Source organism: Colletotrichum chrysophilum (assembly GCF_026319265.1).
Source record: "Colletotrichum chrysophilum strain AFK26 chromosome Unknown scaffold_2, whole genome shotgun sequence".
NCBI classification, from domain to species: Eukaryota; Fungi; Ascomycota; class Sordariomycetes; order Glomerellales; family Glomerellaceae; genus Colletotrichum; species Colletotrichum chrysophilum.
In genome coordinates this window covers 556,667-576,919 of record NW_026517289.1, presented here as the reverse complement: position 1 = coordinate 576,919, position 20,253 = coordinate 556,667, and the positions used below count along the sequence as shown (strand labels likewise).

At 52.8% G+C, this 20,253-nt stretch overlaps 3 protein-coding genes across 3 annotated transcripts; all 3 read left to right on the top strand.

Moving 5' to 3' along the window:
* Positions 1-1,756: 1,756 nt before the first annotated feature.
* On the top strand, positions 1,757-4,069 carry COL26b_000531 (uncharacterized protein; the record flags this gene model as incomplete). Its single annotated transcript, XM_053173498.1, has 3 exons — positions 1,757-1,801; positions 1,860-3,633; positions 3,684-4,069. 3 exons carry the CDS (start codon positions 1,757-1,759, stop codon positions 4,067-4,069), a joined length of 2,205 nt encoding a protein of 734 aa, XP_053042546.1.
* A 4,868-nt stretch (positions 4,070-8,937) lies between these two features.
* On the top strand, positions 8,938-10,491 carry GEL1 (beta-glucanosyltransferase; the record flags this gene model as incomplete). The annotated part of the gene is made up of 4 exons (XM_053173497.1): positions 8,938-9,061; positions 9,116-9,776; positions 9,863-10,193; positions 10,246-10,491. The coding sequence occupies 4 exons, from the start codon at positions 8,938-8,940 to the stop codon at positions 10,489-10,491; spliced, it is 1,362 nt and encodes a 453-aa protein (XP_053042545.1).
* A 2,975-nt stretch (positions 10,492-13,466) lies between these two features.
* COL26b_000529 (uncharacterized protein) lies at positions 13,467-14,924 on the top strand (the record flags this gene model as incomplete). The annotated part of the gene is made up of 2 exons (XM_053173496.1): positions 13,467-13,844; positions 13,926-14,924. The coding sequence occupies 2 exons, from the start codon at positions 13,467-13,469 to the stop codon at positions 14,922-14,924; spliced, it is 1,377 nt and encodes a 458-aa protein (XP_053042544.1).
* Between the last annotated feature and the right edge of the window lie 5,329 nt (positions 14,925-20,253).

Sequence of the window (20,253 nt, the reverse complement as noted above, 5' to 3'; positions counted from 1 at the left end):
TGCGCAGGAGGAGCTTGCTGAAATTGCGGAAGGCGAACGGGGAAGAAGTTGGAAGGCTTACATGCGCGCAAGGGTCTTTCACTTTGTGTTGAGGGAAAGAACAAAAGGACAGGCCGGGATTTTTTTTTTCGGTTTGTTTTGGCGGCGAGTTGGAAGCTCCAGAAGATCGAATTTCTAGGAAGCTACGTCGTTGGTCTCTCCTGCCTGTGCCTGGGACGCAACCTGGAGAGACTAGGCCAATGGCGGGGCTACCGCGGGGCACTTTTCAAGCCTGAGACTTTAGGCATTCCTCAACTAGCTGCCAAGAGCTTCACAAGCAAGGTGCTACGGATACTTTGGGTGATATTTTAATCAACCTTCCCTTTCTGAATAAACATGCAAGAATACACTTATCAAGAAGACGAAGCAAGACTCGGCACCTCTCTCGAAAATATTGTTCATTTTGGACCAATCAATGTGCCCTGTAGAAATATGACAAGCACATGTCCTCCACCACTTCTCGTGTCACTGGGTGTTATTGCGGTGGCTGAGGTGCAAGGCTCACTCAGCCAACCTTGGGACATTGCCTTACCTAAGGTAACAAGAGGTCCTTAAGCTGAAGTTTGTTTAGGAACGGATGAGTTGAGCTGATGAAGGAGCTGCACCCTGCCAGAAGGTTCCACGTGACAGATGCCAATCCATAGTTTCCGCGGATAACGAGTCGCGATGCAATGACCCAGCGGCATCATGGCAATGGAGCTCCCTTGTTCGGGCGCCGTCTGTTTCATTACCACCCGACGTCATTCATGCAAGCCATAGCCATATTCATTATGCTGAAGAGTGCAAACAACAGCGGAAGGGAGTTATTCAAGGTCCGGCACGTGTGGCATAACAACCCCTCAGTAAGGTTGACTCTGGAGAACATGGAAGCCAACCTGAGACCCCTGCCTCCACGCTCAGGAGTCAGGCCTCAACGGCACCAATGGGTGGAGTTCCAGTGGCTGGCGGCCATTCCGCCACCCCACCACAGGCCTCTTCAGCGCGCACCTAGTGCACCGAGCAGCCAGAGAAACGCGCCAGTGAAGCAGCTCAGGTTCCAGTCTGCCTGAGAGGGAGCTGACGACGTCTCCGTCCGATGTCAATGCCCCAGGTTCCGACTTCCAGGGCAGCCCACCAAGCGTACCTAAGGAGGCAGGTAAGGTGATGGGCGAGGTACCTTCCAGCCCAGTCCTGCCCACCAGGTACATACGTAAGGTGCCTCACCTCGGATAAGGTAGGAAGGGTGGTACCTTACGTTGGGTACCTTACCTGAACCTGGTAGGCTGAGGCTACCTACCTTACCTGACGAGACATCTGCGACCTCTGCTGGCGCTCTTTGTCGCTTGGTGATGATCACGGCCTTTGCGACTATCCATCTCACACTCCAAGCCGCTCGCATTGCTCTACTATTGACATTGTACATACCCTTCGGGCGTCCTGCGCCTCGTGCTAGCATTCATCAACGGTTTCTGCCCAGTTTTCACCCAGTTTTAGCCGTTTCGGCGGGGAATACCTTATACTGTGATCCCCCCACTGCCCTTCTCTCTTCCTCGGGCCGCCGTCCGCATTGGCAGGCTGTCCTCTTTCCACCAGCCCTCGCTCCTTCGGAGGAATCCATCACGAGTCCTCTCCTGTTTCCGCCAACCCCCTCCCCCTCCCGACGGGCACCACATTCGAATTGATCTGATCCGCCGTTCCTCATCCTTTGCATGCGGTTTCAACAACATATCCTACGACAATGGCCGAGGTAGACGCCGCGCCGACGTTCGGCGCTGAGCTGAAGGTCCGTATTGCGCGCTGCGCCCCTCCGTTGCCCCTCAAACCGCTGACATGTCCTCTAGGATGGCTTCAAGCCCGCCAACGCCTGGGTCACCCACGGCATAGCATGGCTCGACGAGATTCAAGCGTTTTACCGCGAAAGAAGTGCGATCGAGAAGGAGTATGCTGCCAAACTCAATGCCCTGGCCAAGAAGTACTTTGAGAAGAAGAACAAGAAGTCGGCACCTCTAAGCGTTGGCGACACGCCGGCCATGACCCCCGGCTCTCTTGAGAGCGCCTCTTTGACGACCTGGTCTACCCAACTCACCACCCTCGAATCCCGAGCGGAAGAACACGACCGATACGCTAATAACCTCCTGTCGCAAGTGGCCGAGCCGCTTAAGTTTCTGGGTGGCCGCTTCGAAGAGCTGCGCAAGCGCCATGCCGAATATGCCGGCAAGTTGGAACACGAAAGGGACTCCCAATATGCCGATTTGCGCAAGACGAAAGCCAAATACGATTCTGCTTGCCAGGAGGTGGAAAGCAAGCGCAAAAAATCAGAGTCTGCCTTCGACAAGGCCAAAGCGCAGAGTGCGTATCAGCAGCAAATCCTCGACATGAACAATGTCAAGAACACCTACTTGATCGCAATCAACGTTACCAATAAGCAAAAGGAGCGCTACTACCATGAGTACGTCCCCGAGGTTATGGATAGTCTACAAGACCTCGCCGAGTTCCGTACCATCAAGCTGAATGGCCTCTGGACGGTGGCTTCGCAATTGGAGGCCGCGATGCTTGTGAGCAGCAAGGGGCTGATGGACAACTTGACAACGGAAATTTCCCGAAACCAGCCTCACCTCGACTCCATGATGTACATTCGCCACAACCTCGGTTCCTTCCAGGAGCCCCCGGACAAAGTCTTCGAGCCCAGCCCGGTGTGGCACGACGATGATAACATGGTTGTGGACGAGACGGCCAAGGTGTACCTGCGCAACGTTTTGAGTAAATCCAAGGCGCAACTAGGCGACCTGCGTAGAGAAGTTGACAAGAAGAGGCGCGAAGTCGAAGGTATCAAGCGCGTAAAGCAACGCATTAGGGAGGGCACCGAGAAAAAGGACGAGGTCTTGGTGGTCACGCAACTCTTCCTGCTGCAGGAGGATCTCCATGCTGTGGATAGAAAGAGGGTGACTGCGGAAGTCGAGACCTCGACCATTACATCGGCTGTCGGTGACGTTACGCTTGGCGCAAAGAACCACAACTTCAAGGCACAGACATTCAAGATCCCGACGAACTGCGATCTCTGCGGCGAGAGGATATGGGGTTTGTCTGCGAAAGGATTTGACTGCAGAGACTGCGGATACACTTGTCACAACAAGTGCGAGATGAAGGTCCCTGCAGACTGCCCAGGAGAGCAATCAAAGGACGAACGCAAAAAGCTCAAGGCCGAACGACAAGAAGCTGCCAACGCTCTATTGAAACCCAGCGCGTCTTCGCCGACGAATGCATCAGATTCGCCAACGTTAACCCGCTCGAACACGATGAACTCACTAAGCTCAGGATATGCGCAGAGTGCTCGTCGGTCAATAGCAGGTCCAGCCTCGCCAATAGACGAGGCACCCCCTGAACCGGCGACTCCTCGCCCGGCAGCTCCTGCATCAATCATAAGTTCCGGTGCAGCAAGGAAGAGGGTAATGGCTCCGCCGCCCGCCGCATATATCAGCGAGCTTCCCGGAAGCGCACCAACGAACGGATCCTCCGAGCAACAAAAGGGCAAGATGCTATACACATTCGAAGCTAGTGGGGACGGAGAGGTTTCTGTCGTAGAGGGTCGTGATGTGACGATGCTGGAACCGGATGGTAAGTTTCACTTCGTTTCGACTTGGCAACACCAGCTGACGTTTTCACAGATGGTACCGGTTGGACCAAGGTTCGCGCTGGCTACAAGGAAGGTATCGTGCCTTCGAGCTACGTCGATTGGGCGCCAGCGTCGCCCGTGGTCGCTCAGAACACCGGGGCTTCTGCACGACCCGATTCGACATACTCCAACTCGGGCTCTTCGATAGGAACGGCGACCAAGAAGAAGGGTCCCGCGGTGGCACCGAAACGCGGGGCCAAGAAGCTAAAGTACGTGGAGGCGTTGTACGAGTACACGGCGCAGAGCGAGCAAGAGCACAGTATGACAGAGGGTGAGAGATTTGTGCTCATCAAGCCCGACCCCGGCGACGGGTGGGCTGAAGTCGAAAAGGGAGGCGTCACGAAGAGCGTGCCCGCGAGTTACGTCCAGGCGGTCTAGGAGCACCACCGCGCAAGGGAGCAGAAGAAATACACGACGCCAGGTTCTGCGGCGGCACAGTCGCCTGCGACGGTAGCAAAGAACCTGGCACAGCGAAGCGCTCGTGGCACACCAGAAAGGGGGTTAGAGAAAGGCAAGGAGAATGCCCATTTCCAAGCTATAGAGGAGGAGCAGGTGACGAGTGTGCGACTGGTTAGACGGAACCAAAGTCAGAGAGAGCGACGCAAGTCGAAGCTGGAGGCGTCGCGCAGAGACCGCAGCAGCATTGGTTGAGGTGCATTCATACGAGTACATATAGTAAGTTCTCGCGAGGAGGGGAAAGAAAAAGCCGAGTCGTGCATCGGGTGGTGGCTTCTGTTTTTCTTGGAGAGTTTAGGCGTAGTAAAAGAAACCAAGCAAATCATTTTCACAGTGAAGCTTTAAGGGGTTTCCCGCTTTGTGCGATCCTTCCGCTTGGCATTTGCACGTACTTTTTTGCTCTCCACCTGTGAGAGTTTTGCCGTCAAGCATCAAGATGCGATGATGCATGAAAGTTTGTTTTGTTTGGAGGGGGGGGCGTTCATGTCAAGAGAATGTCAAAATCGAGGTTCCTGTCGCGAGAGGAATCCCGCTGCAGGGAACTGGGCTGGAAAATGGCAGCAGGTCCCGCGTTTGGATTGGATCGTGTGCCCTTTTCGGCATGGTTGCAGGGCCGCGCAGGTGGGAGGATCGCGGAGATCCAGCCGGCCTTCCCGCTGGCAGCCCCGACCTGACACCGCGACCTGTGGCCGACTGACTGGCTGCTGCCAGGCATGCCAGCGCCCGCGAGGGGAGGGCGACGGAAAAAAAAAAGGCACACGGACGCTTTGCGGGGGAGCTGCTTCCTTGGTGGGAGGAGGAGGAAGGTCTGGGCATCGAGAAGGATCCCGCACGAATGATTGACGATAGCCGAGAGCCGGGTACAAATCCTCAGTGTCGAAAGGATCATTCAACGTCTGAATATCGTCTTTCCAGATGTTGTCGCGAAGTGCGAAAGGTGGAAAACCAGGCGGACGAGGTGAACAGTTCCTGCATCTTACTTGAACACAGATTCATCAATTGTGCCAAGCAGCAGTAGCAAAAAAACCCCTCTGTAGGTGGTCAGCAATCCAGGATTTTTTTTCTTTCCCACTGAAGTCGGGCCAAGCACTGGCCAAGCGCCAATCAGATGACGAGGCCTAGACGGATAACCCCTGGATAAACGGCCTTTGGTGTGTGTGCCATTGTTCTGGTGCTGATTGAGGGGTGAGATGGGGGGTCGGGTCAAATCTGGGAAATTATGATGAGTTTTGGAGTAATGCAATTTCTTTGCGCTTTGCGATGTGCATGCATTTGCGATGGGGCCCTTCAGCGACTTTTCTTGCTTTTGAAGTCTTGGCGACATATTGGCATGAGGCCTGCTTGCATGTGCCAATACCATTTCTGTTTGATTTGGATCACTGAATCCAAACAAGAGATCGCTTCATGAAAGGGAGACGTGGACGAAACGGACCGAAATCTGAAAAGGCAGACTTCTTTGGTCGTTTATTTGCCTCCAGTCCGTTTAATATTGCCGCCCCGGTATGTTCTTTTTCTGGGCACACGCGCAGGCAAGAACCCAGGCGGGATGGCCGTCCTGGCAGCAATCTATTCGCCGTCAGCGCTCTCGACCGAATTGCACATGGTCGTCGGTCTGAAACGGGCATCTTGTATTGCGTAGGGAGTCGGAAGGTGGAACCACGAAGTCTTGGAGGCCTTGGAAGATGATGATTGGCGATCTGGATCGGACATTTATTTTCTTGGGAGCGAAGGATGATGGCGTATGTCCCTGTCGGTGGGAGTCCGACTCTCATTCAAATGAATAACGGGAGGCGGGACGAAGAAATCAAATGATCTTGTTTTCTGGATATTGTGCGAATATTTAGCAACAGCAAATGGTTGCGGACTTGCGCGCGCTGGTTCCCGTTCAAGGCTCTCAAACAGAGAGCTATCGAAGGGCCAAGTGGAGGAGGTCGGTGGCAGTGTTACGACGACTGCGCGGCAGACGACATTCCTGCGATCGCCGACGAAGCGAGGTCAATCTTGATAATGGGCATGTCGTTAGCTGCATATTGTGCTTTTCTTGGAGCTTTTCTGGGACCATTTTCGAGACTGGTTGGGCGCGCCTCAGCCAATTGCAGAAGAGGGCTCTCCGTTCTGGGACGGGTTTCTTGGGTTCGAGCTGCTGGATGTTGGACATGAGCATGAGACGGGGGTGGGAGGGTGTGGAGGCAACTGGAGGCCAGGCGGATGATGATAGCCCACTCGACAGGAGGACGTGCGTGCGTGTCCCATTGATCGCTGTGGCAGTGCATGGCCAGAGTCGTCCTCTGACTGGAGCCCGTGGGAGAGGACGGGGAATTACCTCCACTGCTGCACCTGCACTGCTGGGTCGTGTCTCTCTCTCTCTCTGTGTGTGTCTTTCGGCATGCGAAAAAAGGGGGAGGAGGGTACGGGGAACCGGCCCCGGTGGGCGTGGATTCCTCAGACCTCACCTCTTCTCACCTTGCTCACCGCAGTCTGGAACTCGCAAGACTGGCCGTTTGATGCGGTTGCTGGTGCCGGTACCGATGCTTGAGGTTGTTTGAATTGCGGTGGAGATGTGGGAAAGCACCTGCTGCAACTTTGAAAACAAACAAAAGTCCAGGAAAGCTACCTGGCGGCAGCGGCGAACGACGTGATGAGATGTGGGGAATTCGTGTTTTTTTCGGTCGTCAGCGCGTGTCAGTGGCCATGTCAGTAAGAGGCGCAGATAATCAACATGGCGATGAGGGTGATACGAGCACAACCAGGCAGAAAGACGTGCCTCAATTTTTGAAGGAGTCTCTTGTGTGCCACCATGTCCAGCGCTTGGCCCTGCGCCGAGGAGATCATGAAGCGTTTGCGTTGGATGCGAAACCGTCAAAGGAAGCCATGTTGCCATGAACTCCGGATACCAGTGCCGCAGTCGTAGGGCGACGGCAATAAGTGAAGCATTGAGGCGTCAGTTCGTCCTAGGGTGCCAGCCCAGGGCAATAGTCGCAACGGTGGAGGGTGCTTCCTCACACTCCCGTCCAAATAGAAGCAAGTGGCTGCCCTGATCTGACGCACTGGACTGGTGACTGGATACCTAGTGGGCAGAGGGCTTCAAGGGCTGGCAAGAGAAAGAAAGGCGACGACGACGACGACAGCTGTCTGTGCCCAGACGCGCCGGTGCAACGCGCCCAGGGACGGGTGGTCATGGATGCTGGACGACACACACGGAATTACATCACCAATAGTGAGCCTCCCGTGTTTACAAGAGATACGAGTTAATGCAGGCGTGGCTCTAGTCCCAAGGGCTGTCCAGGAAGCCGCCCGCGGACCAATCAGAGCGCCCATTGGCGAGCTCTACCATGTACTTTGGTCTGCCGGGTGGCCGACTGGCTCCATCCCACCCTCCCGTCCGATGTGACCACGCCCATCGCACGGTCTCCCGTCCACGCCTGCCGCGTCCCCTGATTTCGCAAATGTCGTCGAGGAACCACTGGGAATCGACTGGGAACCGGGTCCCAAGGCCCCGAGCAACAGCTGCCACTCAGCCAGTCATGGCTCGCCTGACAGCCAATTCATTCGCCTAGTGGATCTTCAGCGCCTCCTGTCTTCCGCCGCCGTGTCCACCGTCCACGTCTCCTGTCGGTCCTTCCTTGGCAAGGAAAGGGAAATCTGGGCCAGGGCAGCGCCGCTCGACCTGCTGGCAGGGTAGCAAAATTAGTACGTAGTATTTAGTATTTTTTCAGTTAGTATTAGTTTAGTATACTAAAGTACGGATTTTAGAATACTAATTTAGTATTAGTATACTTTAGTATTACTTTTGCTTTTTTTAGTATACTAAACTAATATTAATACTAACTAAGATACTAAAAATACTAAAGAGTTTTAAAATAATTCTTTATAAATTAACATTTATATATTTTATATAGTTTAAGGTTTTATATAACTAATTTTATACTTTTAAGTATTATATATATTTTATTTTATTTTATTTTAATATACTTAAATATTCTACTTTATTACTAAGTATTCTATAAATAGATCTACTAGTTTAAAAGAAGTCTAGTTTCTATTCTTATTTATTTTTACTTATTTTTATTTATTATTTTAGTATTTAAGTAATACTAAACTAAACTAAACTAAACTAATAATTACTTTAGAAATCTTATACTAAACTAATACTAACTAAGCCGACCCTATACTAAACTAATACTAACTAAGAGACCCCTATACTAAACTAAACTAGGCTAATTTGCCACCCTGCCTGCTGGGCCAATTGCTGGGCGATGAAGTCCGGGGTGCGAGGACCCTCAGCGCGATGCAAGGATGCGATCCAATCCAGCAAGAGCAAGGCAAGGGGGGGTGTCGTGAGCCTGAGGTCGGGTGTGGAGTGAGCGAGCCAGAAGATGTGGAAGGAGGAGGGAATTCGTTCGTAGTGTTCGTACCACCACCGTCGACCACGCCGTTTTTTAATTCACCCAGTCCCTCCTTCCCGGCCAGCCTCGACCTTTTCTCTCTTTCCTGCTCTTCATTCCCAATCCGACCTCTCGTTGCCGCCTTCCGGGTTTCGAGTGTGCTAACTCTCATCTTCCCCTTCGACCTCCATCTAAAAGTCAACTCCCTCGCTTTGGTTGACGCCCTTTTTTGCTACTCTTCGACAACCGACCAACCTTTTTAATCAACAACCCCGTTTTGGAACTTCCACGAACGTCGCTTTTTCTCCCGCTGAACCAACTCTCCGTCGCTCTTTCTCGCCTCCTTGGAACTTATTCGACCGTATCACCGCTTGCTTTTGAGAATACACTCAGTCAACAGTCAACATGAAGTCTGCCGCTGCCGTCGCCCTTGTGGCTGCTGTCGCCGTCTCGGCGAACCCCACCCCTACCACTCCCGAGAAGCCCATCAAGGCTCGCTCCCTCCCTACCGTCACTGCCTCTGGCAATGGTATGAATGACTTCACCTCTCCCCACCTTTGACCAGCTCCTAACACTATTCCAGCTTTCTGGGCCGGCAGCGACCGTTTCTACATCCGTGGTATTGACTACCAGCCCGGTGGTTCTTCTAAGAACATCGACCCCTTGGCCGATACCTCCATCTGCGGCCGTGACATTCCCGAGTTCAAGAAGCTTGGCGTCAACACCATCCGTGTCTACTCCGTCGACAACTCCAAGAACCACGATGAGTGCATGTCCCAGCTCGCCGACGCTGGCATCTACCTCGTTGCCGACGTCAACAACCCCCTGTACTCCATCAACAGAGCCGACCCCCACAAGTCTTACAACGCCGTCTACCTCCAGTCCGTCTTCGCCACTGTCGAGGAGTTCGCCAAGTACGACAACACCCTCGCCTTCTTCTCTGGTAACGAGGTTATCAACGATGCCGGCAACACCACCCTGACTGCCCCCTACGTCAAGGCCGTCACTCGTGACATGAAGAACTACATGGCCTCCCGCGGCCTCCGCCACGTCCCCGTCGGTTACTCTGCTGCCGATATCGCTGACAACCGCATGGAGACTGCCGAGTACTTCAACTGCGGTAGCGATGACGCCCGCTCTGACTTCTTCGCTTTCAACGACTACTCTTGGTGCAACACCAACTTCAAGGAGTCCGGCTGGGATGTCAAGGTCAAGAACTTCACCGACTATGGTCTCCCCATTTTGTAAGTGACTCTGTCACCCCGGCCCAAATCTAACTTCGCCGATGTCTACAATCAACTCTTGAAAACCTGGCTGACCAATATGACAGCCTTTCCGAGTACGGCTGCATCACCAACGGCCGTGACTTCGGTGAGATCGAGGCTCTCATGAGCGACGAGATGACCGGCGTCTACTCCGGAGGTCTCATGTACGAGTACTCCATGGAGGAGAACAACTACGGTATTGTCGAGATCGACGGCACCTCCGTCTCTGAGCTGTCCGAGTTCGCCAAGATGTCCACTGCCATGTCCAAGTACCCTGCTCCCACCGGTGCCGGCGGTGCTGTTTCCACCACCCACTCCGTTGCCTGCCCAACTGAGAACGCTGTCTGGTCCGTTGACCCCAGCAAGATCCCTACCATGCCTACTGGTGCTAGCAAGGTAAGTTGCGCATTCCCCTGTATCAATGTCTCTTGCTAACAAGGCCCTCCAGTACATGACCGCTGGTGCTGGTGACGGCCCTGGTCTGACCGGCGATGGCTCCCAGCAGGCCGGTGACTCTGCCTCCGATGGCGAGACTACCGGAGGAACTGCTTCCCCCACTGCCTCTGGTGCTGCCGCTACTGGTTCTTCCAACGCCGCCCCCGGCCTCACCTTCGGTGGCCACGTCGAGAAGGCCCCTCTCGTTATCAGCGGCCTGACCATCATGTTCACCCTGTTCGGTGCCATGGTACTGTAAGAGTTTTAGGCTTAGCCACATCAAAAAAAAAAAAAGTTACCCATTATTGGGATGTACAAACGATTTTGGGGGGGCACTTGCCCCGTTTCGCATGAGCATTAGAATTGGACGGCACCGCCGTAATTTCATTAGTTGTCAAGGAATGAGACCCAGGGTATTTGGGCGTCTCCGGCTTTATCGCAGTGAACAAACGGACAGGAACGGGAGAAACGTATCCTTCAACGCGGGCGCGTTATTTGTATGTACAGTTGTGCTACGGCCAACTATGATTTAATATGTTTGATCCATCGCCTCTGTTATCCAAGATGCCCCCGTGGTCTCATGATGCCTCTATATTCATACTCACTGATGCATGTATCCTTATCCGTTGACCTGCATCCGGAGTTGCTCACTGCCTACGGTTTCTGGGCATCGGGGCCGAGGTCCCCAAGCATTCACCCGAGAACAGAGCTCATCTCAAGTGCGGGACAAAACGTCGTCCGAACCCAGTACAGTTATCGCAAACCCTAACGTACCTGACGGAAGGATCGACGATTACCTGCATCTGCAAGATACAATCGTCTCGATGCGGGTCGAGACTCCCATCGAATCCTCTACTCGAAAGATTGTGTTATCAAAAGACAAGAGTCTTCGTTTGGCCCTGTTTGCAAACACAGCTGAAATCCCAACACTCCGACTGTCAGCCGTTGACAACGATTATTAAAGATATCATGCGAAGTGTACGAGGTTTTTCACTCTGTCAAGATGACGGCATCATTGGCCACCGACGTAGTTGCTTCTCGCTGTCACCGACTATTTCCGCCGTCGGCCTCCGTGGACGTGAGTCCCGTCTGCCTGGGCGGCGTGGATTTCGGGGACATATTTCCTTTTCGAAAACTCTTGGAAACAATCAAAGGAGAGCCTGAGAACTCGGCTTACTTGGTGAGGATCGGGGACGGGGGCACATATGACATTCACCTTTCTCTGGGGCTTCTCGACAAGAACACCAAGGCGGGGATTCCTTCAAATTCAGCGTTACCCAGAAACGAGTCTTGATTCTGCTTACTTCCGAGAAGCCTATCCTTCCAAGACATATTCAACGCAAGCCAGATTCATACCCATTTGGGATGATGCGTCCTCGGCGGACTTTTGTGAGGGTTGATAATTCCTACAGGCTGTACCTAGTCGGAATCCCCAAATATCTGCGTAAACACCGCATCCCCTGACCCCCTTTGGAATATCTCCTCCCCCGAGGAGTACATATGGAAACCTGAAATCAAAATCGTAACCCGTCTCAATCTTCTCCACGTCAACCTCCGTCTACTCCAGCCCAAGTGCTGTTTTCCTGAACTGGTAGAGGGCACAGGCCAAAGTGCACACATATAGTGTTTTGTCGCAGTCTTTTTGCGCGGGGGCTGCGTCGTAACTACAAACTCAACCCCAGCCCAAGAGCCTCAAGGTTCTCTCTCAAATGCTCAAACTTTCTTCCACCGAGGATAGGAAACGCATATGGCGCCTTGTGCATCACATACGTCATCTCAACGGTCGTCATCGGCGCCCCAATCCTCTCCGAAACCCTCTGCAACACCCCAGAAACACCCTCCTCCCTGCCCATCTCGACGTTCATTGTCCTGCCGCCAGAATCCTCACCTTTACCATCCCTCCTCTTGGGCTTGAAATAACTGCCCCACAAGAAATCCTGAGGTGCATTCCCGATCTCCTGGTCTCGACAAATGCCTACGACCGTCACTCCCCTTGCTCTCCCGCTAAGAACACCGCCAGTAGGTGCCCGTGAAAGCAGTCCATGGCTTCGAACGCGGTTTCCTTAGTGCAAGTCCCCAGCCTGTCCTTCCATACCTCCCCAAAGAGTTTTGCTACTCGGGCAGTGTTATTTGGCTATCCGGGCAGTGTTCACACACACGTAAATCCATAGCCTATTTCTGAAGCGACTATATTTTTCATTCTCAAATTTATCGTTATTGTTCTCTATTACTATTATCTATTATTATTATTATTATCATCGTCGTTATTATTATCGTCATTGTCATCGTCGTCGTTATCCTTATCACTACTTCTATCGTTCTCTCTATAGTCACGAATCATAGGGGACACTGCCCAGATAGCTAACTAACACTGCCCGACTAGCAAAAACGATGTAGATAGGGAGAAAGACTGGCTCTGGGATGCATTGCGTTGACAAACCGTTGCTCAAACTGATATCCCGCCGGCATGACCACATGGGCCGGAGTGCAAGTAACCGGTGGCATCACTTATCCAGAATGCCATATAATCTGATCAAACTTAGTAGTCCTTATAGGACATCTTTCTAGCGACTTAGGTATGAAATTTCTCTTGCGACAGTGAGAATGGGCGGGCTTGACTATGTAACATGTGCACTTCTTTATAGTACGGCAGTCAGCTACAAATCCGGGGGTTGCACCGAAGCAATATTCACGTATTAAATGATTGGTGGACAGACATGAGCAGGTTTTGGGGTCAATCAACTTCAAGCCAATACGCGACGAGGATCCCCGCTTGTTAGTTAAATCAGGCCATGGCTGTGAACACCTCCGCAATCCTGACTTCCTCGAACGGAAGACCGGTTGGATGTTTTTGTCCTTGTGCAGCACCGCGAACTTCAAATCTAGGAAGAGTATTGAACTGCCTAGCATGCCGTGTATCCGGCCCCGCCCCGGAGCAACCAATAGTTCTTGGCATGGCGTTGTCAAGACGGCGTTCCAATCTCCGCGAGATATTTTGGTGACATGTCTGTCAATTCACCTTGTCATTTCTAGGCGAAACTGTCTTCCCCCGTTCGCCCCGCCCCATGTTGCAAGTACAGGCATCCCAAAGTTAGTCGGGCCAGAACAGGGCGCATCCCGCCCCGAGTTACCCGTCCGCCCCTCGACTTTCAAACCTCTGCATCCGGGATATTTCATAAAGATGTCAACTTCCATTCAACCCATCACGATTTTCGAGTGGGCGGCAGTGTCAAGATGCGCCAGAAACAGGCGGCGCGGCGCTTGTGGCCTGTTCTTGTCGCTTCAGTGCTCGGGCTCATCGCATACCGAATCTTGTGCCCATCCAAGGTTGGCTTTGGAGGAGATGCCACGGGAAGCCCTCTAGACTACGCTGCTGAGTCTAGTCCTATGAGCAACCGAGCGCAGGATTTCGACAACCTTCATCTCACTGAGGAACAATGCCAGGAAACATTCCCGAGCTTGACGAAGGAGATAGACCTGGCCGTGGCCCAAGGCCCATTCCAGCTCAACGTTGACGACGCCTCCGCGTCCCTGTTGGGACAAATCAAGAACAACAAATTGCTCATTATAAGAGCTCCAAGACCAGTTGACATGTCTGACCAATGGAGAGAGGTCTGTATGCCGTGATGAAGATCCGAATTACTCGGGTTATGTGAATCATCACGACAAAGCAGTGGCTAATAACTCTCACAGCGACAAAGAGCCGCCCTTCACCAGATCCACCGAGCCATCCTCACTTCACCAACTCGACTTCCAGACACCGTTTTCAACCTCTACATCCAAGATACGCCCGTATCGAAGTCTTGGTCTCATAGCAGACCCGCCATTGCGTCGTCCCCAAGACACATCTTCCCCATCCCCCACTTTGCTTTTTGGGCCTGGAATCAACCGTTCATCCGGTCTATCACCCATGCTGCTGCCGCAACTACCGACATCGAAGCCGCCTTGCCGTTCCATAAGAAAGACCAGCGAGCCGTCTGGCGCGGGACGGCTTGGTTCAACAATGGTGCTAGCGCGAACCCAAGATCAAGGCAGGAGCTCTGGAAGATCGCCAAGGATGCGAGATGGGCTGATGTGCAGGCGTTGGAATGGACGAACCAGGGAGAGGACGCAACGAATGCCCTTAACATCGAAGACTTTTGCCGATACAAATACATCATCCACACCGAGGGGGTGTCGTACTCGGGCCGTCTCCAGTTTCATCAGCTTTGCGAGAGTGTCATTCTGAGCCCGCCTATCGAGTGGATGCAGCACACGACGCACCTCGTAAAGCCAGTGTACTCTAGTACGCTGCTCGGTTCTACAGAGGCCAACACCGTTGAAAGGGGAAAGTCACAAAAGCAGCAGCAGGGACGCTACCCATCAAAGAGAGCACAAGAAACGTGGCCGGCCACGTTTCGTCCGGAAGAGGCAAACATGGTCTTTGTCAACCCGGATTGGTCGGATTTGGAGGCGACGATCAGCTGGTTGGAAAACCACGCAGACGTAGCACATGGCATTGCAAAACGGCAGAGGGACTTGTTTGCTGGACGCGGATACTTGAGCCCGGCCGCGGAAGTCTGTTACTGGCGGGCGCTTATCCGAGGCTGGAGTCAAGTGGTACATGCTGATGAGGCCATATGGGAGAACAGCAAGGTGACGCCTTGGGAAGAGCTTAGTGTAAGAACTGAAAAGTTTCAGCAGAGGTCGTGATACTGTTTGCCAAGATGAATTCTTCGATAAAGCACCACTGTGCAACAGGGCGCAGGGCTTGACTTGACTGGGTCAAATCAAAGAACGATGGGCAACTGTATCACTGCTCTTGAGCATGTATCACTGTCAGTGCCAGGAAGACCCAACAACAAGGAGGCCGCAACATAAGGCTACCCAGGGAATCCTTCTCGGGATTCGACTTATCAATAACGGAATTGATGCCACCGGGATTGAATGTCTCTCCGTGCCGACGGGGAAGAGCAACCAACCTCGGGGAATGAAGAGACAGCGAGCCTTTGGAGTTTGGACTTATACCGACGGGTGTCGTTGGGGCCCGAGAACGAGAACCAAGACCTCGGCTTACCGGTTTGTTGGAAGCTCTGGGGCTCAATTCGTACAATATTCCGGGAATGACATGGAGCTGACATTGTCTGGGCCACGCACGCTTTGGATGCCTGCCGGCGACGTCCCATGCAAGATTGACGGAACACAGGGCTTTGAACAGTGGGGACTTGTGTCAATGTCAGGGGTGGTCCAACAGGGAGTTTGACATTGCGGTGGGAAACATTCGGATACCTGTTCCAACATCTCCATCTGCTCGGGATGGGACCTCAGGGATCAGAGTCCGAGGGCGTAGAGCCGAGTGGCCTGACTCCGTAGCTTGCTGATGGATGACATGTTACTGATGACTCGGAAAGAATATTTATTGTTTCGAGTTAGATAGTAAGGGCTAAGAAGAGAGAGAGAGAGAGAAAACATCCGAGCATCGCGAACGCAACCTTGCCTAAGGATGACGGGCCAAGAGGCCATGACAGGAGGAGTATCCCCGAGAAACAATGAATGGAGTAAATCTGATGCAGATCGCAAGATTCTTCTGGGCCGCTGCAAACAGATTCCAAAAACCAGGTACTGTGAGTGCTGTGGAGGAAGGGCTTTTGCACGAGGCCGTCACCGTCCGTTTGGCAAGGCCGACACCGGCCATGCGGACGATAGGACTGTGCGACGTCGTCTCATGCATCTCGACGAACAGAGCCGTGGAGTCTGGCTCGGCAAACTGCTGACAGCATGTTACTGGTGGTTGTGTAACAGAGCGAGTTTGTGACATATGAGCGCCATCATGCAATGCCTTCTCGAGACAACACGAACCGGGCCTCTGGGACGGGCAGGTCTTTTCCCGACGGAAGGGGAGTAGGACGGGTTTTTTTTTTGTTTTTTCTTGCAGGAACGACGGTGTCTCAACATCAAACGAATCACGGGGCTCCAAGAGAAAAGTGTGAGCGAGGCGAGTGAGACATCTGCAAAATGTTGGCGGCGGAGACAGAGAGACATGGTGTTGGTTGGAACATGGCCTGTGGGCATGCGGCTGTCTGTCACCAACGGGAACTTTTGCACCGGGACCGTCGTCTCCCCTCTTTCTCTGCCTCTCTCTTTTTTCTCTCAGGGCATTAATAGAAGGGCCCGAGAACCTGGGATGAGCATCTCTGCGGCGCAGCGCCCAGGCCCCAGGCAGCGGGCAGCCATTCAAGTGGCGAAGATGGGCAGTATGTGGCTGTTGGTGCACATCACATCACGTTTCCTGCATGCCCAGAACTGGCTTTCCGTCCAACCCGTCACACCGTTCTTTCGACGCTGGCGGCCGTCCTGTCACGGTCCAGACTCCCCCTTCAAATGATTCATGACTGCGAGCTTCTGGCAACACAACAACGCCGCAGATGTGATTGTAATTGTAATTGAATCCTTCGAGAGCCGGTACCAGAAGGCCTTCACCCGGAACGACCTTGTTTCTGGCAAAAAAAAGTCTGGGCTGGACGGACATTGCACAGGGCATGGATCAGCTGGCACAGAGCACCGTCGCCCGGCCGGAGCAGAGAGCTCTCTCAGAGCGGATGTTACCCCAACTCTCTCCACCGACAGGCCATGGCTGCTGGCTGGCTATGCGAATCATATCCTGTCATCCTATCAACGCTTTAGGCCTGACACCACTTCGCGCAGCATTTCCCACCGCAAGGGTGCCCGCATAGCTAACTGGGTCTTGGTGATATTTTGGTGTTGGACCCAAATTCACCGTCGTCTTCGCTTCCAAGGGCAAGGTGAGGGGGACCAACATGAGGGCTCGTTTACGCTTCTATTTCCCATCTCCTGTCAGATGTCAGATGGATCCTGGGATGGCATGTCGGTAGACCGCCGTCCTCTCGTTCCGGTTGGTGAACCCAGCGGCCGACGTGAGGAAACTATCTGTGAAATTTGGTCAGCAGTAGTCGGCAACTTTTCCTCATTGATCTGCGATCCACGTTCAACTCGGCGCAGGCTTGTTTTGTAGTTGTGGCACCTCTGCAAAGTCCCCTTGCTTTTTCTTGTTTTAATTCTGGGCCTTCAGTACCTCTGTACAGACAGGTTGTTGTTGGTTCTACTCTCACGCACTGATGCATGCTCCAGGCTAGGTCTACGTATCTCTTTTTGATTTTTGGTTCTTTTTTTTTTTTTTTTTTTTTTTTTTTTTTGGCCTCCTCCTCTTTTTGATGCAATTGATGCAGCAACAATCCACATTGGATGCGTCCTTCTTACCTTAGGCGGCTGCACGCAACTCCAAAGGGTGTTTAAGCCCCCTCCAATGCAGAGGCTCAATCTAGTTTCCAGCTCGCCCGTCGCTCCGGTCGAAACAGAGCTCACCTGCTATCCGCTATTTCTTCCACCCCTGTTGCTTGCTCTCGACAGCTGTACCCGGTAGCAAATCGGGGAGGAAGGCGACTGAGGGGCCTCATTTGTCAATTCCGCGCCAACGCGCAAGCCTGGGTTGCTCTTGGGGGGTTTGCTCTGTTTGGGTTCCAGTTCCAGCTCATCCACAGCCAAACAGAAGCCATACAGACGACGAAGAAGGGGGGACCCAAATCAAAGAAATCCAGGTCCCAGGGTCCAGGGTCCGCCCCCCAGGGTTGTGGAATCGTATCAGTCGACACCGAGTTCCAACACCAACAACAACAGAACCAACCTATTGGGTCCTCCCCCGTGTTTTCGTTCCCGCCTTTCCCGCCCTCGCGGATTCAGACCGACTCAGGCCGTCCCAGGTCTCCGGGTCGAGCACGAACACTCACACACCCAGACTCGCTCCCTCTGCTCTACTTAGTACACAAATGCCACGGCTCTCCCCTCCCTTTCCATTACCGACGCCCCAATCTCTCGTCTTAAACTTTGTGTGTCTCGGCCGGCGTTCAATTGGCGTGCTGCGAGGCCTTGAGTCGGATCGAGCCTCTTATCACCTTGATTCTGATCTGCGATCCCGAGGTCGTTCGATTCATTCCTCTCTGATGCCCGACCCCTCCGCCCCTAGTTAATCTTATTGTCTTAATAACCAAGGAGGTGAACATTCGCCGGGAACTCGACCTGTCAGGAGACAAATACGTACCGCGAGACAACATCAACGAGCTCATCCAAGGAAACTTTCTTTGTTCAACAGCCACCACGAGCAATTGCGATTCACTTCACGTTCTCCACTTGTTCGCTGAGGTCTTCGATGGCCCTGGACTTGACCGCAATCGTCCTATCCTTCCGAATCCGTCACCTCGACTCATAAAAACTGCCCCTTTTCTCATCAAGCTCGACCCCGTCGTCGTCACTCGACACTCTCCGAACTTTTTTTTTCTTCCCTCGGCTCAGGTCACGAGCTCAAGTCATGGCCACCAATTTCTACCCTCCAGGCGCCGTCAACGGTCGGCTCCACGGCTTCGAGTTCACCTTCGAGTCCACCCCCGACAAGACATCCCTGCACGATAGCTTTTTGGAGCCCGATGTACGTAGAAATCCTCCGCGCGCATGTGCGGCCCTGTTCATTTGATCTAAGTGTTCGTCCGATGTCACTAACAAGCTCATGTTCTTAGCCTGATCCTCAAGAGGGGTATGCCTGCCATTGAGAAGTCAATTCGCAAGCGCATGAGCTAATTCTGTAAACTAGGGAAACGGACTCTTTGCCGGATAGCGTGGAATGCTTTCCTCGTCACTTTGGCAGGACTTATCACGCTTACCAGGCCGGATGTAAGTCATATCGATCCGACCGTGCCAGGTTGAGAATACTCACATGAGTCGCAGCCTATGTATTTCCAAATGATGCGGCCGAGCAAGAGCGATTAGACCTTCAATCGCTTGCACTTACGGAATTATTCAATGGCAGACTGCATTTCGCCCCGATAAATGAGAAAAGCACACCCAGACGAATTCTCGATGTGGGCACAGGAACGGGAGCATGGGCGATGGATATGGGAGACAGCTACCCAGAAGCTCGCATTATTGGAGTAGACTTGTCGCCTATCCAAAGCAATGCTGTGCCACCAAACGTTCATTTTTATATTGAAGACGCGTAAGTGAGTCTGTTTCCTCTATGAGAAATTATCTAACTCCACACAGCTCCCAAGAGTGGGCATGGCCTGACCCCTTCGATTACATACACACACGCGTCCTCCTCGGTTCATTCGGCGATTTCAAAACTGAAGTTATTCAACAATCGTTCGACGCTCTACGCCCGGGTGGCTGGCTCGAGTCTCAAGACTTTAATGTCGAAGCGATCAGCGATGATGGAACTCTGTTGCCAGACAGCCCTCTAGCTCGCTGGGTATATGACATGAACCACGCAAGCGAGCTCATCGGACGGCCCTTGGCTAGGGCGCATCTGCTGAGGCAATGGTACGAAGAGGTTGGGTTCGTCGACGTGCATGAGCGTGTGTTCAAGATCCCATTGAATGGATGGGCTAAACACCCGAGACACAAGCATGTCGGCAAATTATGGGAACAAAACTTTCTTGATGGGTTGAGTGGCTTCAGCCTGGCTTTGTTTACGCAAGTTTTGGAGCGAAAACGGGCGGAAGTAGAGGTAAGCATTCCCTTAGACCGTTACTCTCCTACCATAAGCTGACCATATCTGCAGTTGTCTTTGGTGGGCGTACGAAAAGATATCAGCAACGTACAAATCCACGCTTACCAGCACGTTTGGGTTGTATGGGGCCGAAAGCCATATCCAGAGGAAATCGCTGCAGCCGGCCCCTCCGAGGGCAGCATGGCTGAATAACGATCAAATGACTTGACGATCTTTTTTCTAGATTTGTTTCCCATTTTTTCAGCCGCGAAAGTCATAGCGCGTTACAAGCAGCATTTAAATGACCAGGAGAGTACGGGAATTTCCCGAAAAAGGCGTCTGGGAGGCGTTCGCCTTAGGCGTACAATGTTTCAAGACGAATGCGAGCGGACGGTATAGATATTCCTGTATGATGATGACTACGACGAGTATTTCAGCACAGATACCATTTCTCAATTTTCATTTCTGCCATCTTGGTTCCCAGAT